The sequence below is a fragment of the Brassica oleracea genome, chromosome C8, assembly GCF_000695525.1.
Source record: "Brassica oleracea var. oleracea cultivar TO1000 chromosome C8, BOL, whole genome shotgun sequence".
NCBI lineage: Eukaryota > Viridiplantae > Streptophyta > Magnoliopsida > Brassicales > Brassicaceae > Brassica > Brassica oleracea.
In genome coordinates this window covers 9981897-9994462 of record NC_027755.1, presented here as the reverse complement: position 1 = coordinate 9994462, position 12566 = coordinate 9981897, and the positions used below count along the sequence as shown (strand labels likewise).

Sequence of the window (12566 nt, the reverse complement as noted above, 5' to 3'; positions counted from 1 at the left end):
TACTATCGACCAGAGCTAAGTCATCCTCAGTAAGGGCGATTTCGAGATCCTGCCCAAGATATATATCAAGATCCGTCTCTGGATGCTTTGGAGCGTTGATCAAATCACCTGGAGAAGTAGCAACATGCCTCAGGGAGTTGGTGCTCTGATGATCTTGGTGCCTATCTGCTGGCTCTCGAATGATGATGGAGGAGGGTCGGAGACAAGGTTCGCGTTCACGGGAGGTTGGGGTATCAATGACGTGGGCTTTTCCCTTAATGATTCTCAGACGCTCCTCCGCGGTTTCAGTAGGTGGGCTCTTGGGATGCTCATCCCCGTTAGTTTCTCCTAGTTCCAAGTGACCCAGCTGGTCTAAGATGGTTCTCTGGGAGTCTGAGACTGCTTGGGATGGGGCGCCTTGCGCCGGTTGGGGAGCACGGGAGGATACTGGTGCCATATCAGTGTAGGGGTTTGTCTTTGGGGGGGATCGAGGGCGCCAGTCCCGGGTTTCTTGATGTCGATGGGTTGAATACCTTCCGCTGTACGGCACCGTTTGATTGGTCCCTCTGTTCTTCTATGAGTAAGGTTTCTCTCTGGGAGGATCTCTAGAGGGATTGGCCTTTCCATAGCCGGAAGAGGTACGAGGTGGTAATTCTATTCGTCTCCAGATGTACTCTTTACGTGAGTGATCCCGATGAGAGTTCCCCCGGTTTTTTGAGTAATCTCTATGGTAGGGGTGGTAGGCTCTGTTCTCACGGGATGGTGAATGCTTTTGGCGCTTATCCTCCCTTCGATAGTCATTCTGGAGTTGGTTGGAGGGGGAAATCCAATGTCTCCCTGTAGAAGGGGAATGGTGCCCATTGAAAGGGGAACAGTGTCTTTTCATGCCTCCAGCTCTGGCTTCATGTCCTGCCATGATAGAAGGCAGGTCTCCTTGGGCGTTAATCTCTGCACGTTGCTGACGTTTGAGTTCACGTTCCTCCGGAGTAAGTTGAGGGCAAGCGTTCTCATCGTGCAAGATCATATGGCAGGTGAAGCAATAGCGGTAAAGGCCCTCGTAAGCGAAGGAAATCCTTCCTATATCTCCGTTTGGGAATTCTATGCGACGCTCGAATTGCAGGGGCATGTCAATATTGACAGAGACTTGGATCCGAGCTCTTTTTGAATCAAGGGAGGTCCAAGTTCCTAGAGGTTTCGAGATCGCAATGAAGGTCTGGTCATTCCAGAAATGAACTGGGACGCCTGTTACATTGATCCAGAACGGGATTGTGTTGGGGAAGGATTCGCTGGTGAATGGTTCCCATCGTTCGAGCGCGAAGCTTCATTGATTGAAGTGACAAGGGCGTTTGCTTAGGACGGAAAGGAGATCCGTTTCATTGTCGAAGTCGAACTGAAAGCGCCCATTGCCGAGATTGGTACCACAAACGCGGCCTTCTACATTCCAGATCCTGTTACGGGGGAGAAGGTGGATCAAAGCATCAGTACTTCGCCCTTGGAGATTGAGAACTCGTCCGATGAGCGTCAGACGGAAACTTTCAGCCACAGCATCAAGATCACAGTCGGGGATTCGAATGATCTCATCTTCGGAATCTAGCTTGCGTCGCACGTTAGAGGAGCCGCCCTTGCGGACTCTCAGTGATGATTGAGTCATTGAACAGGGATTTATTGCAGGCGGTGTAGAAGTAGATGATAGAGAGACGAAGCAGTGTGCTAGAGTAAAAACAAGAGGAGTTGCGTATCCTTGATCTGGAAAAAGAGAAGACTTGGCAAATTAGCCAGAATAGAATCTTGTCGGAGAGAGCGGTTGGGACAACACAAAACCCAAGAAGTGTCAATAGTCTTCCTTGGGAGTCTGGAAGCGATGGTGGATCAGATCGGGGAAGACGTCGGAGAGAAGAGGCTTTGGATCTGAGAATCGCATTTGGGGTCTCTCGCGGCTAGGGATTTCATCGTTTTTACCCTTCATCAAACAAGCAACAACATTTATTTTGGTAAAAAACAACAACATTGAAACTGGTTAATACACATAAGCATTAACATTCATTTTTAGTTTTCAGTTTATTTGTAAAAAATCGCGACATTTCTCTCTAAAGAACAGGAAGAAACCCTAGCAAGGCGGCGCTACCCCCGACGTCCGGTGACCTTTTCCAGCGTCGGAGGTTTCCTCAATCTCCTCTCTCGTTGTCCTTTTGCTCTTCTCGATGGTGTTCTCACTTCCCGCCGAGATGCTCGGTGGTTCTAGATTTTATCAGAGGTCTCTAGTTTCGCTCTGGCCGCGGCGTAGAGGAACAAGGTAGGGTGATGGTGAACCTGGAATATCGGCTAGTCGTGTGAAGAGACGGTACCGGGTTGGGTCTGCTTTTAGGGTCTGGTGTGAGCTCTGTCAATTGTTTTATCTTGATTTGACGGCTCTAGTTGACGAGGCAGCGATGCATGGTTCCGTTTTTTGTTCTTATCTTTTTAGATATGGAACCTGGAATTGTAACAGGAGCTTGTCACTCAGATCTGAAAGGAGTGGGGTGAGTGAGGTGGCGCGTGAAGCAGATCCAGTGCAAGGGTAGCTTATTCGTCCTTCGAGGCCAAGTATACTTTGGAGTTATTCTTTGAAGGCGTGCCGGAGTCTTTAGGGAAGATGTGTGTTCGCCTGACAAGCTTTTGAGTTGCGTTCTGTTGGTTAACGAAAGTCCCTCGAGGCTTGTAAGGTCACATATAGGATCAGCTCATTCGCAGTACCGCAAGGAGTGTCCAATTCGGTAGGGCTGCTCCTTCTCCTCTTTGATGGATCGCTGGTGAAGCCAAAGCCTCAACCCGAATTTTCAACAAGATGCAAGCTCCTGCTCGTGTCTCTCTAATGGACCAAAACGGGAAAATGCGCCCTCTGTGTGTTGACGCGGCAGGTCATGTATATCACTCCGACTGTTGATACTTGCCGTTATGGGTCTTAATGGAATTCTCATGTTAAGTCTATTTGATGGTTTAGGAATGGCCTTGTACTCTTGGTTTGTAATGGTAGAATTAGGTGGTCTAAGAGACGCCTCATTCCGGTCTTGGGATGTGAAAAATACAATGTCGTTTCAATTGGATACTGTAAAATCCTTCTAAGTGATTTTAATCGATACTAGATCTCGGCATTGTATGTGAGGTTAAAATCTATTGAAGTTGTAATCTTGTATCCACGATTTGGTAAGTAAAAGTTGATGTTTGAGCAAAAAAAGTTCATTTTCTAAAACTTCTTTCAACCAAATAGAAAACCAAAGGTCACATCACATAGACTTTCCATGAAAGATCTTTTCTATTGCCCCTAATTGTGATAAGCCAAATCTCCTATGGGCTCCGAAAATCTTTTATGCCCCTATTTCATTAAGTCACTATGAAATAACAAAATAGCCTTTAGTGGGTGGAAAAAAATAAAATTAAAAAAGAAAGAAATTTCAAATTTTGGTTAGATCGGGTAGGTGTTGGTTCGGTTAAAGCAAACGAGTTGGTGGTTTGGGTTTCGATTTATGGTTTGTGATTCAATTTGAACAAAAAACAAAATCGTAAAAAAAGATTAAAAATCCCCCTCAGCTTTTCCCCGCAGCTCGACGAGAAATTCGACGACGAGCTCGTTTTCCTCCCAGCTACTCTGCTGTCGACGTTGATAGCTTCTCTGGCCACGACGTCGGACCTCAACGTTTCCACCGGCGAGCATTCCTTCAGGGCAGGTCACAATGCTGGTTAGTTCTTCTCTCCTCCGCGAGCTGCAATGGATAGAAATCGGGTTTAGGGTTTGTAATTGGATTTGTTGAAACGACATTGATTCTGGGTTGATTTGGTTGATTTGTATATGCAATTATATATGTGGTTGAATGTATGGGGTTGCATTGTCTCAATGGTGAATAGCTTCGCAAGGAGATCTCAATCGTACATTTGAGTGTGCTTTCCATTTGAGTTCTTGTTTTAACTATAACTAGGTATAACTAGTAGAACTGATAATTGTAGTATAGTTGGTAAAACGTGGTAAAACTATAGATAACTTGGTAAAACTCAGAACAACTGGTGTAACTGTAGAAGACTCGGTAGAACTAAAAACTACTAGTATAACTAGAACTTTAACTTTATTATGTTGTTTTTACAGGATACAATGATGAAATACGTGAGCTTACATTTCAAATTCAAAGGTCAGATGCATAGTGTAACCTTGAAGACAACAATGGAGGATATAAGTTTAGCAATGCTAGAAGAAAGGTGGTATAAAAAGCTTGCGTTGGATGAATGTAAGGTAAAACTGACATTGAGGTACATGCCAATGGTGGTTAGATGTGAGCAACAACTGACTATTTGTGATGATGAGGATCTATTTGTTTACCTAATTTCCATTGATAAAGAGAACCGTAGATGGCTTTTGTTAGTCGAGGAGACGAGTAGATCAGATCAGTTAGAGAAGCTGTCGAGAGTTCGTTTGGTATGAACTACGAAGTGTTGCAGGCAAATGATGATGAAATCGGACCTAATGCAATAACTCTGTACGTAGAAGACATGCAAGCAAATCAGCAGAAGGAGCTGATAAAGGCAGAGAATGATGATGATAAAACAGGAGATGATTGTATGGATACAGACATCGCAGCAGAGACCGACACTTCAGCTGAAATAGACATCGCAGGTGAGACCGACACCGCAGCTGAGACGGAAGCCGCAGCTGAGACAGATATTGGTGCGGATATGGAAAACAATTTGGCAGATAAGTAGGTTGAGCAGCCACCTATAGAAAAATCTAGTCAGGTTATAGAGGATTGCAAAGACGGTTTGGGTCTGAGTAAGCTTCTGGAATTTCCAAGTAAGAAAGCAATTCAAGAGGTTGTGGATAGAGCCGCATTTAGTGAATGCTTTCGTTATGTTATCAAAAAGTCGGATCGTAGACGATTGGTGCTAAGATGTTGTGAAGAAAGCTGTAAATAGGGTTTGCGAGCTGCAAGGATTCCACAGACCGAAATGTTTTCGGTTAGGAGGTACACGGGTGTGCATACATGCTCTCGGACTAATCAAAGTAAAAGCAGCAACATCAAGAGGAGAGGCTCAGCATAATTAGTTGCATCTTTTTTGAATGAGGAATACCCTGGAAAACTGAGAACTCCTGATCCGAGAGATATCATGGATATTATAAAGTTAAAACTTGGTGTAACAATTTCCTACTCCACGGCCTTGAGAGAGAAAAATCTAGCTATTTGTCAGTTGCGTGGTAGTTCGGAAGACATCTACAAGATGTTGTATAGCTACTTGTACATGTTAGAGCAGATTAATCCGGGAACAAAAACAAGGGTGAAGTTGGATGCGACAAATAAGTTCAAGTACCTCTTCATAGCTTTGGGAGCTTGTATTGAAGGGTTTGCAGTCATGAGGAAAGTGATACTCGTGGATGCCACATTTTTGAAGAACGGATATGGTGGTGTACTAGTATTTGCTAAAGCTCAAGATCCTAACCGTCACCATTATCCCCTCGCGATTGGTGTACTCGACGGTGAGAATAATGCTAGTTCAACATTGTAGAACCTAAAATTTACACTAAGTATTTGATACTGATCGGGAGTTTGATCCAGGGAAGACAAAAGATGTAGGCAACGATATCTTTAGAACACAACGATGTTAACAGTTTCCAGTAGGCAAAAATAGACTTTATTGATGAATAGGATCGAATACAATAAGTTGAACTAGATCGAATTACACAAGCGAGATCGGTAAAGAAAAGGATCTAAGAACAAGAGAAAACAAGGTCGATGTATGTGTGTAGCTCTCTCTAGGGTTTTCAACGTGTCCTTCTTCACGTTCCTTCTTCTTCCTTTATAGTGTGTCAACTTCGGGATCTTCGTAACTGCTCCGAGATCTCCGAGATCTCCGTCTCTTGTTCCATGATCTCCTCCTCCTCGAGCTCGACTATCTGCTATGGGCTTCAGCTCCCTAAGGCCCATGTCTTTGATCGCGGCCCGATAAGGGATTACCCAAAATTGGGTCCAACATTTGTCCCCCAGCCTCTTTTGATTTGATCGAAAAGAAAAGAGGCGGTTATCGTTTAACCCGGGTCTCGTCGCTTGGTAACCGATATCGTTCGGATTCGATTTAATGATGGCTTTTGAAAAACCGGTTGTTGACGCATTTTTTTTATTATTATTTTAATCGGTAACGGCTATCGTAGCCGCCGCTAGGGTATAGACTAGGTCATCATTGTTTTTCTTGAAAGCGATGATAGAGCCGTTAAGGAAGATTATATATATGTAGAGGATCTTCTTTTTTGGCTCAATTTCGTTTCCTCTTTCTCGTCTCTTTCCTTTGCTATGAAATGCTATGTTCGTTGAGCTCGAGATGTCTTTGTCGTTCAATTTCCCTCGTCCAACTACTAAAGCCAATGATCTCGAGGACCTTTACAAGGCGTACGGGGTCGATCGCACCGTCGTTCTTGATTTGGCCGGTACGCATGAGACTCCCAAAACCATGAGAGAAGGCTACTACAGAGCCTATCTTTCTTTCTTTCACTCTTGTGGTCTTATCTTCCCGATCCCTGAGCTAATACTTGAGATTCTGGCGGAGTTTGGGTTATCGCTTACTCAGATCCTCCCAAACTTTCTTAGGTACCTTATCGCCTTCTTGGTTAGGGCTAGGGAGGCAGGTCTTTCCTTTGGCCGTAGTGAGTTCTGACAACTCATTCTGGTGAAGCAGAACCCTGGTACCTTCCTCGTGTCTCCGTGCCCAGGTCGCCACGTCATCGAGGACATCCCTTATCGCGATGAGAAGTGGCGCGAACAAAAAACCATTCATGGGTGAATTCGACTTCTCTCGGCTTCCTCGGCATTGGACCGAGAATATCAGTTTGTTTTCTTTTATCTATGTGTCGATTTTTCTCATCAGGGAATTGGTGACTCAACTTTTTGTTTTTCTTTGATCGATTCAGCTCCTTCTGGAAGCTCCTCGATTTCAGACGAGATTTGTGGTCTGATCGGGAGTTTTCGGAGAGATCGTTCGAACTAGTCAACGTTTGACCAAGCTCGGATTCGAGCTGTTTTTGCTATGCCGGAGGGGACCGACAGGGCTCCTTTGGTTGGGGGTTCTGAGGACGAAGCTGAAAACTCCCAGGAAGTCATAGCGAATCCTTCCGTTCAGACCCAATTTTCAGATCGATTAACCAGACAACTTGTGAGGAGGTCGTCGTTTCGCACTTCCGGGTTTGCATCGAGGGGCCGATCTTCTGGAAAATCTCCCTTGAACTCTATTCACGACTCTGATGATGAAGACGTTTCGGGAGAGATGCGTCCTCCTGTCTCGTTGAGCCCGGGATCGGAAGATGCCGATCGTTGGAGGGTGCCTTGCCCGGTTCATCTTGCCCTAGGTTTGCTCCTAAGGGAGATGGTTCTTTGTTTGCGGCCCAAGGTGACCTAATTTCTCTTGCTGGTCGCATGAGGTCTGCGGGCTCCCTTCTTCCGTCCTTTGTTTCCTCAGCCGAGAAGGAAGCTTATGCCAAGGTCGCGGTGGCGAGCTCTAAGGTTTGTTCTCCACCTTCTTTTATCACAATTTTGCTTCAAGTTTTCGTTTGCTTATCTTGATTCATTCTCAGGTTATGGAAGCTTTTAACGAATTCGTTGTCGTGATGGAGGATCACGTCGTGGCTTCTCGGAAATGACAAGTAGATTGAGAGTATTGGTTCCGAGATCAAGAGGCTTTCGAAGGAACTCGTAGCCACCAAGCGAGAAGGGAAGAAGGATGCCGAAAAGATCAAGGCATTGACTGAGGATTGGAAGAGAGTTCATCAGGAGAATGAGGCTCTTATGACCCAGATGGTTGCTCAGAAGGCGAGAATCGTGGCGCTCGAGGTCGAGACATATCAGGACATTTGTCGTGCTTCTCGCGCTGCTCGTCGTGATGTCGCGACACGATACTGGGAAATCCTTGAGTCCCTGAAGGATAAATGGACAAGCAAGAAGAAGGAAGTGTCTGCTGAGATCCGACTGCAAGAAGTGGCCGCCAACATCGATCTTCTGAACGAGCTCAAGGATGGGGGTCTGACTGTGCATGCAGAGCTTGCTCATTTAAAGGAGATGGAGGAAGATTGTGAAGATCTCGTTGCTTCATCAAGCGTGCCGGATTGGTCAATTTCCGAGCTTGATCTTCCTCAAGTTTCAGATGATTCAGTGGTTCAAGGCGGGGGGTCGTCTGTTCCCGATGATTTTGTTTCTAGTTAAATTTTTATCTTTTTTTTTGTTTAATATCTTTTGTTTTCCGCGACCTTTGATCGTGATATCTTGGATATTTTTACAGGATAAGTATAATGTTTTCGGGATATCTCTGTTTCCTTAGCCTTCGAGATTCTTTTTGTTTGGGTCGTTGGGATATGGCGAAGCCTTGATCCTTATAAAGCTTCCCTTTGTTCTAGGATTCACCATAGTGTTTTGTTTCGCTTTTGCTTGTCAAAGTAACATGGCTTCGAGAAGATCGAATCCTCGCGACTCCGATAGGGCGCGAACTCGAACTGGTGGTGTCAATGCAAAACGCATTCGATCCGGAGATGTGAGCGAAGCGCTCACAGAAGTTCTTCGGGAGGAGACCCGACTTCTGAGGGCTTCAACCCAAGAGGTTAAGGACCTCGAGGGTGAAAAATCTGCTGCTCGTGTCAAGTCGAGCAGCCCGACGAGTTCGGAGGGACGTGATCGCCCCCCGAAGAAAACTAAAACGAATGGTTCGGACCATTGTCTCGGTGTTTCGTGTGAGGCGGCCGTTGCTAAGCCGTTTCATTGGAAGTTTTCCCTCTCCAAGGACTGCCCTATTACGGAAGACCCTGATAGTGTCGCTCACTTGGTGAGGCACTTCAAACCTGCTGGGTGTCCGCTTCCCTCTTTGCGGAATATGACGGAGCGTGAGGCCTACGTGAAGATGGTTGTGGCCCACGCCAAGGTCGTTCTTTTTGACACTCGGTCCTTGTTGAATCTTTGGTTTGTTTTGTTTGTGCTGATTTGCTACGTTCCAGGCTATTGAGGCTAACAACGAGTTTGCGGCGACTTTGGAAAAGCGCCTGCAAGATGTGCCGCGCTCTGACGAGCTTTACGAGATAAAGAAGGTCGTTCGAGAACTAAAGCTCGGTTTGAAGATGGCTCAGGATCGGGAGCATGCAAATGCCGCTCAACTGGCCTCCGCCAAGAAATTGGGGAATTAGGCTGCTTCGCTCGAAGCTCATCTGCGAGTTGTTAGTAATGAGAGGAAATCGGCCCTCGAGCAAGTTTCCTTTTTGGAAGCGAAGGTCGAATCTTCTGCTAATAAGTTTTGTGATGACCTTCGTCGCGCATTATGACATTAAAAAGGCTCTGGCGGACAGCTACTTGGACGTGTTGGTATCTCTGAAGGAAAAGTGGGAGAAGAAGAAGGCCGCAATTGATTGTGAAGCTCGTCTTAGGGAGGTTATGGCTAACATAGATCTCTTGAAGGAAATCATGAATAGCAATCTTCTGGCTTCGGGTGAGTTGTTGCGACTCCGAACGAAGGAGGTTGAGCTCGGATCCGAGCTTGATGTGATGGCGGTTTCGGATTTCTCCGTTGGGAAGCTTGATTTGCCTCAGATTTCGGAGGATCTGCCAGAGGATTTCTTTGCTAAGGTTCCCTCTGCGGCGGACGATGTGACGAAGTGCTTGGGTGGTTAATTCGAAGATGGCTAATTTGGCATCGAAGAGTAGTTTTAGGGTTTTTCTGTTTCTGTATTCCCCTTTTTGCTTTTTGTTGCTTTATTTATTATTAATAAAGAAGGGGTCGTGAGTCCCGGTTTGTTTGCTGTTATTATTTCGTTTTTGTGAGGCCGATCTTTTGGGCCGTGAGTCGATTTGTTGTAGATACTTTCATCGATGGTTTTGTTGTAACAAAAGATTTTGTTAGCTAGTTTTGTCGCGCTCGTTGGCGGAGTTGGCCGCAACCGAAGACTTGATCAGGGTATTGGTTTTCCGGCGACTCTTACAGCTTTACGTTTTGTAGATATAAGAAATCTGATATGCTCGAACTGCGATATCAAAGAGCTATATTTATTAATATGTCGGATTTTGTTTCGTTTCAAACTTGCGAAAGAAAGGCAGTTTAATATTTTTGTCCCGTTGTTACTCGGGTGTTGCGACGTGGTTCTTCTGAGTTTTGTGGTTGGAGGGTGACTGGACTCGTGTCGTGAGTTGCCTACGTACCCTCGTCGAGCGATCAAGTCATAACGTAGTTCGATTATTTTCCCTGAGACAGGGTCTGTTGGTCGGTGGTTCGTGTACATGGGTACGTTTGTTGTTGGTTTTGGCTGCTCGGCTAGGGGTGTTGCTCGATGTCTTTGAAGCTTGTGAGGTAGCATGTTCTGGAGCTCTTCTGACTTCCTCTGATAGTCTCGACTCCTTTTGGGGTTGGAAATTTCAGGCATTGGTGATATGTTGAAGGAACTGCCTTCATGCTATATAGCCAAGGCCTCCCAAGGATTGCGTTGAACGGGGCTGGACGGTCTATCACGATGAATTCTACGATTTTCTTAATTTCTCTGGCGGTTACTGCGAGTTCGATTGACCCGAGGGAATAGGTGGTCTGTCCTGCGAATACGATGCGGGGTGTTCGTTCTTGTTTTAGGAGTGCTTTGGCGAATCCCATTCTTTTGAACGCGTCGTAGAAGAGGACATCGGCCGAGCTTCCGGTGTCGATCATTACTCAAGATAGTTCACAGCCGCCGACGTCGAGTCGTATTACGAGAGCATCGTCGTGTGATTTGTCGGTCTCGTTTTCGTCGAAGGTGATTTCATAATCGGAACCTGATAGGGCCTCTCTTATTCCTACGCTGTTTTCGGCTCTTCGTTGGTACGCTTTGATTGAGTTGACTGAATTGCAGAACTTGGAGCCTCCGTAAATGAAGTCGATTCGTCTTTTGCCTTTGTAGTGGGCCGGGAGATTCCATCTCTTAGTCAGTGGTGGTCAGTAGCGTCTCTGCCCCCAAGACAGATTGCGATTAAGGGTCTGCATTCTGTCTTTTTTCTTAATCTATTGGGCAATCGGTTTTTTTAATAGCTCGCGAATTTTGGTCATTTTATTCTTTCGTTTGAAGCTGGGGATTTTTCCACGAGGGGACTCTGTGTTTAGGTTGTACTGAGTGACACTGGGAGGGGGAGTGGCTTCATCGGTTTTTTCCAATGTGCGGATTGCAATTGTGATCTTGAAACGAACTTTCCCTTTGGTTTGGCTCTTGATTTTGTCGGTTGCATTGTTGTTTGGGCCCCACAAAATCATGCCGACTCTTTTCTTCGGAGCTGGGGGTGGAGAGCTCGGTGATTCATGCTCGATCTCCCTGCCTCTTTTGTTTGTTGGGACTTTGGCCTTTCAGTTGGATTTTGGAGTCACTGGCTCTTCTTCTTCTTCTAATCCGGCTTCTTCAGTGGATTTCTTATTTTCGTTTTGACTGCGAAGTGCGGTCTTACATTCTTCGGTCGAGTGGCCCTTGCGGTCATGGAAGGCGCAGTATTTGCTGAGGTCGTATGTTGAAGAATTTTCCGGCGAATTATTTATTGCGTAGGAATGTTGCCCTTTGGTGGTTAGCTCTTTAGAAGTAGCATGCCTTTTGGTTGCGTTGTTCTTATTCACGCTATACTGTTCTTTCCAGGCTGCGACCTCCTCCTCGTGTGTGGTGAAATAAGAGGCTCGGTGTAGGGCGTCATCCTACGAAATAGGTGCTCGTACTGCCAATTCTTCCCTGAACATGGATGAGAACCAGACGCCATTCTTTAATGCCGCGAGGGCAACGACCTCGTTCGGATGTGAGATCTTGGCCTTGATTTCCTGGAATTTGTTTATGTAAGCTCTTAATGGCTCGAAAAGCGCTTGTTTGAGATTCCAGAGATCTGCCTCGGTAACTCTTGTCTCTATGAAGATTGAGTACTGTTTGAGGAACGTAGATACCAACTGGGTGAATGGTGTAGCCATGAGTAGAGACATTGGAGAGCTGAGTGAGTCTGACGAGGGAGAGCCAGACTTGAGCAGAGAAGAGCCAGACTTGAGAAGAGAAGAACCAAATGAGCTAGCCAGCTTGTGGAGTGGACCAGTAACTAGATCAAGGCTGAGAGCACAAGAGGAGAGGCTCCAGGAGATAGCCAAAATCGTGGGTCTTGGATCAAGACAAGGAGATAAAGATAAACCAGCCTGTTGGTTTAATTTAATTACTTTGTAAGGGCTTTGGTTATTAGGCTTTAATTTAATTTAAACCAAAGACAATTAGGATTTTAAAATAAACCAATTTCAATTGGATTAGGATTAGAATTAGAATTAAACCATCTTGGTTTACTTCTAGGGTTTTCTGTCGATTTCTTTAAGACATGAGGGAGGCAGCTTTGCTTTCTCAACTTTCAATCTAAGAATTATTCAGTCAACTTTGTTGTCTTGTCTCTAGCTTTCTCTGTTCAGCTCAAGAACATTGATCTCACTTAAAGGAAGGAATTCCTGTGAATCCCATCTTAGACAATACAAGGTGATCTTGTGTCTTTGAGTAGCCAACCATCCTTGGCGCCAACCCACATGCTCAGGGAGACGTTCATAGTTCAAAGGAGAGCTAGTAGCCTCTTAGAACACCC

General features: G+C 45.6%; 1 protein-coding gene across 1 annotated transcript; it reads right to left on the bottom strand.

The window, feature by feature from the left end:
- Window positions 1-553: 553 nt before the first annotated feature.
- LOC106308613 lies at window positions 554-1630 on the bottom strand. Its single transcript, XM_013745757.1, has 2 exons — window positions 1318-1630; window positions 554-1221 (listed from the first exon to the last, which is right to left on the bottom strand). The coding sequence occupies exons 1-2, from the start codon at window positions 1628-1630 to the stop codon at window positions 554-556; spliced, it is 981 nt and encodes a 326-aa protein (XP_013601211.1).
- Between the last annotated feature and the right edge of the window lie 10936 nt (window positions 1631-12566).

Bases quoted from the DNA above. Each gene is read 5' to 3' on its own strand.
- LOC106308613 (XM_013745757.1), bottom strand. From the start codon at position 1,630: ATGACTCAATCATCACTGAGAGTCCGCAAGGGCGGCTCCTCTAACGTG. The intron at 1,222-1,317 runs GTCACTTCAATC...TCAATGTAACAG, and splicing joins CGTCCTAAGCAAACGCCCTT to GCGTCCCAGTTCATTTCTGG.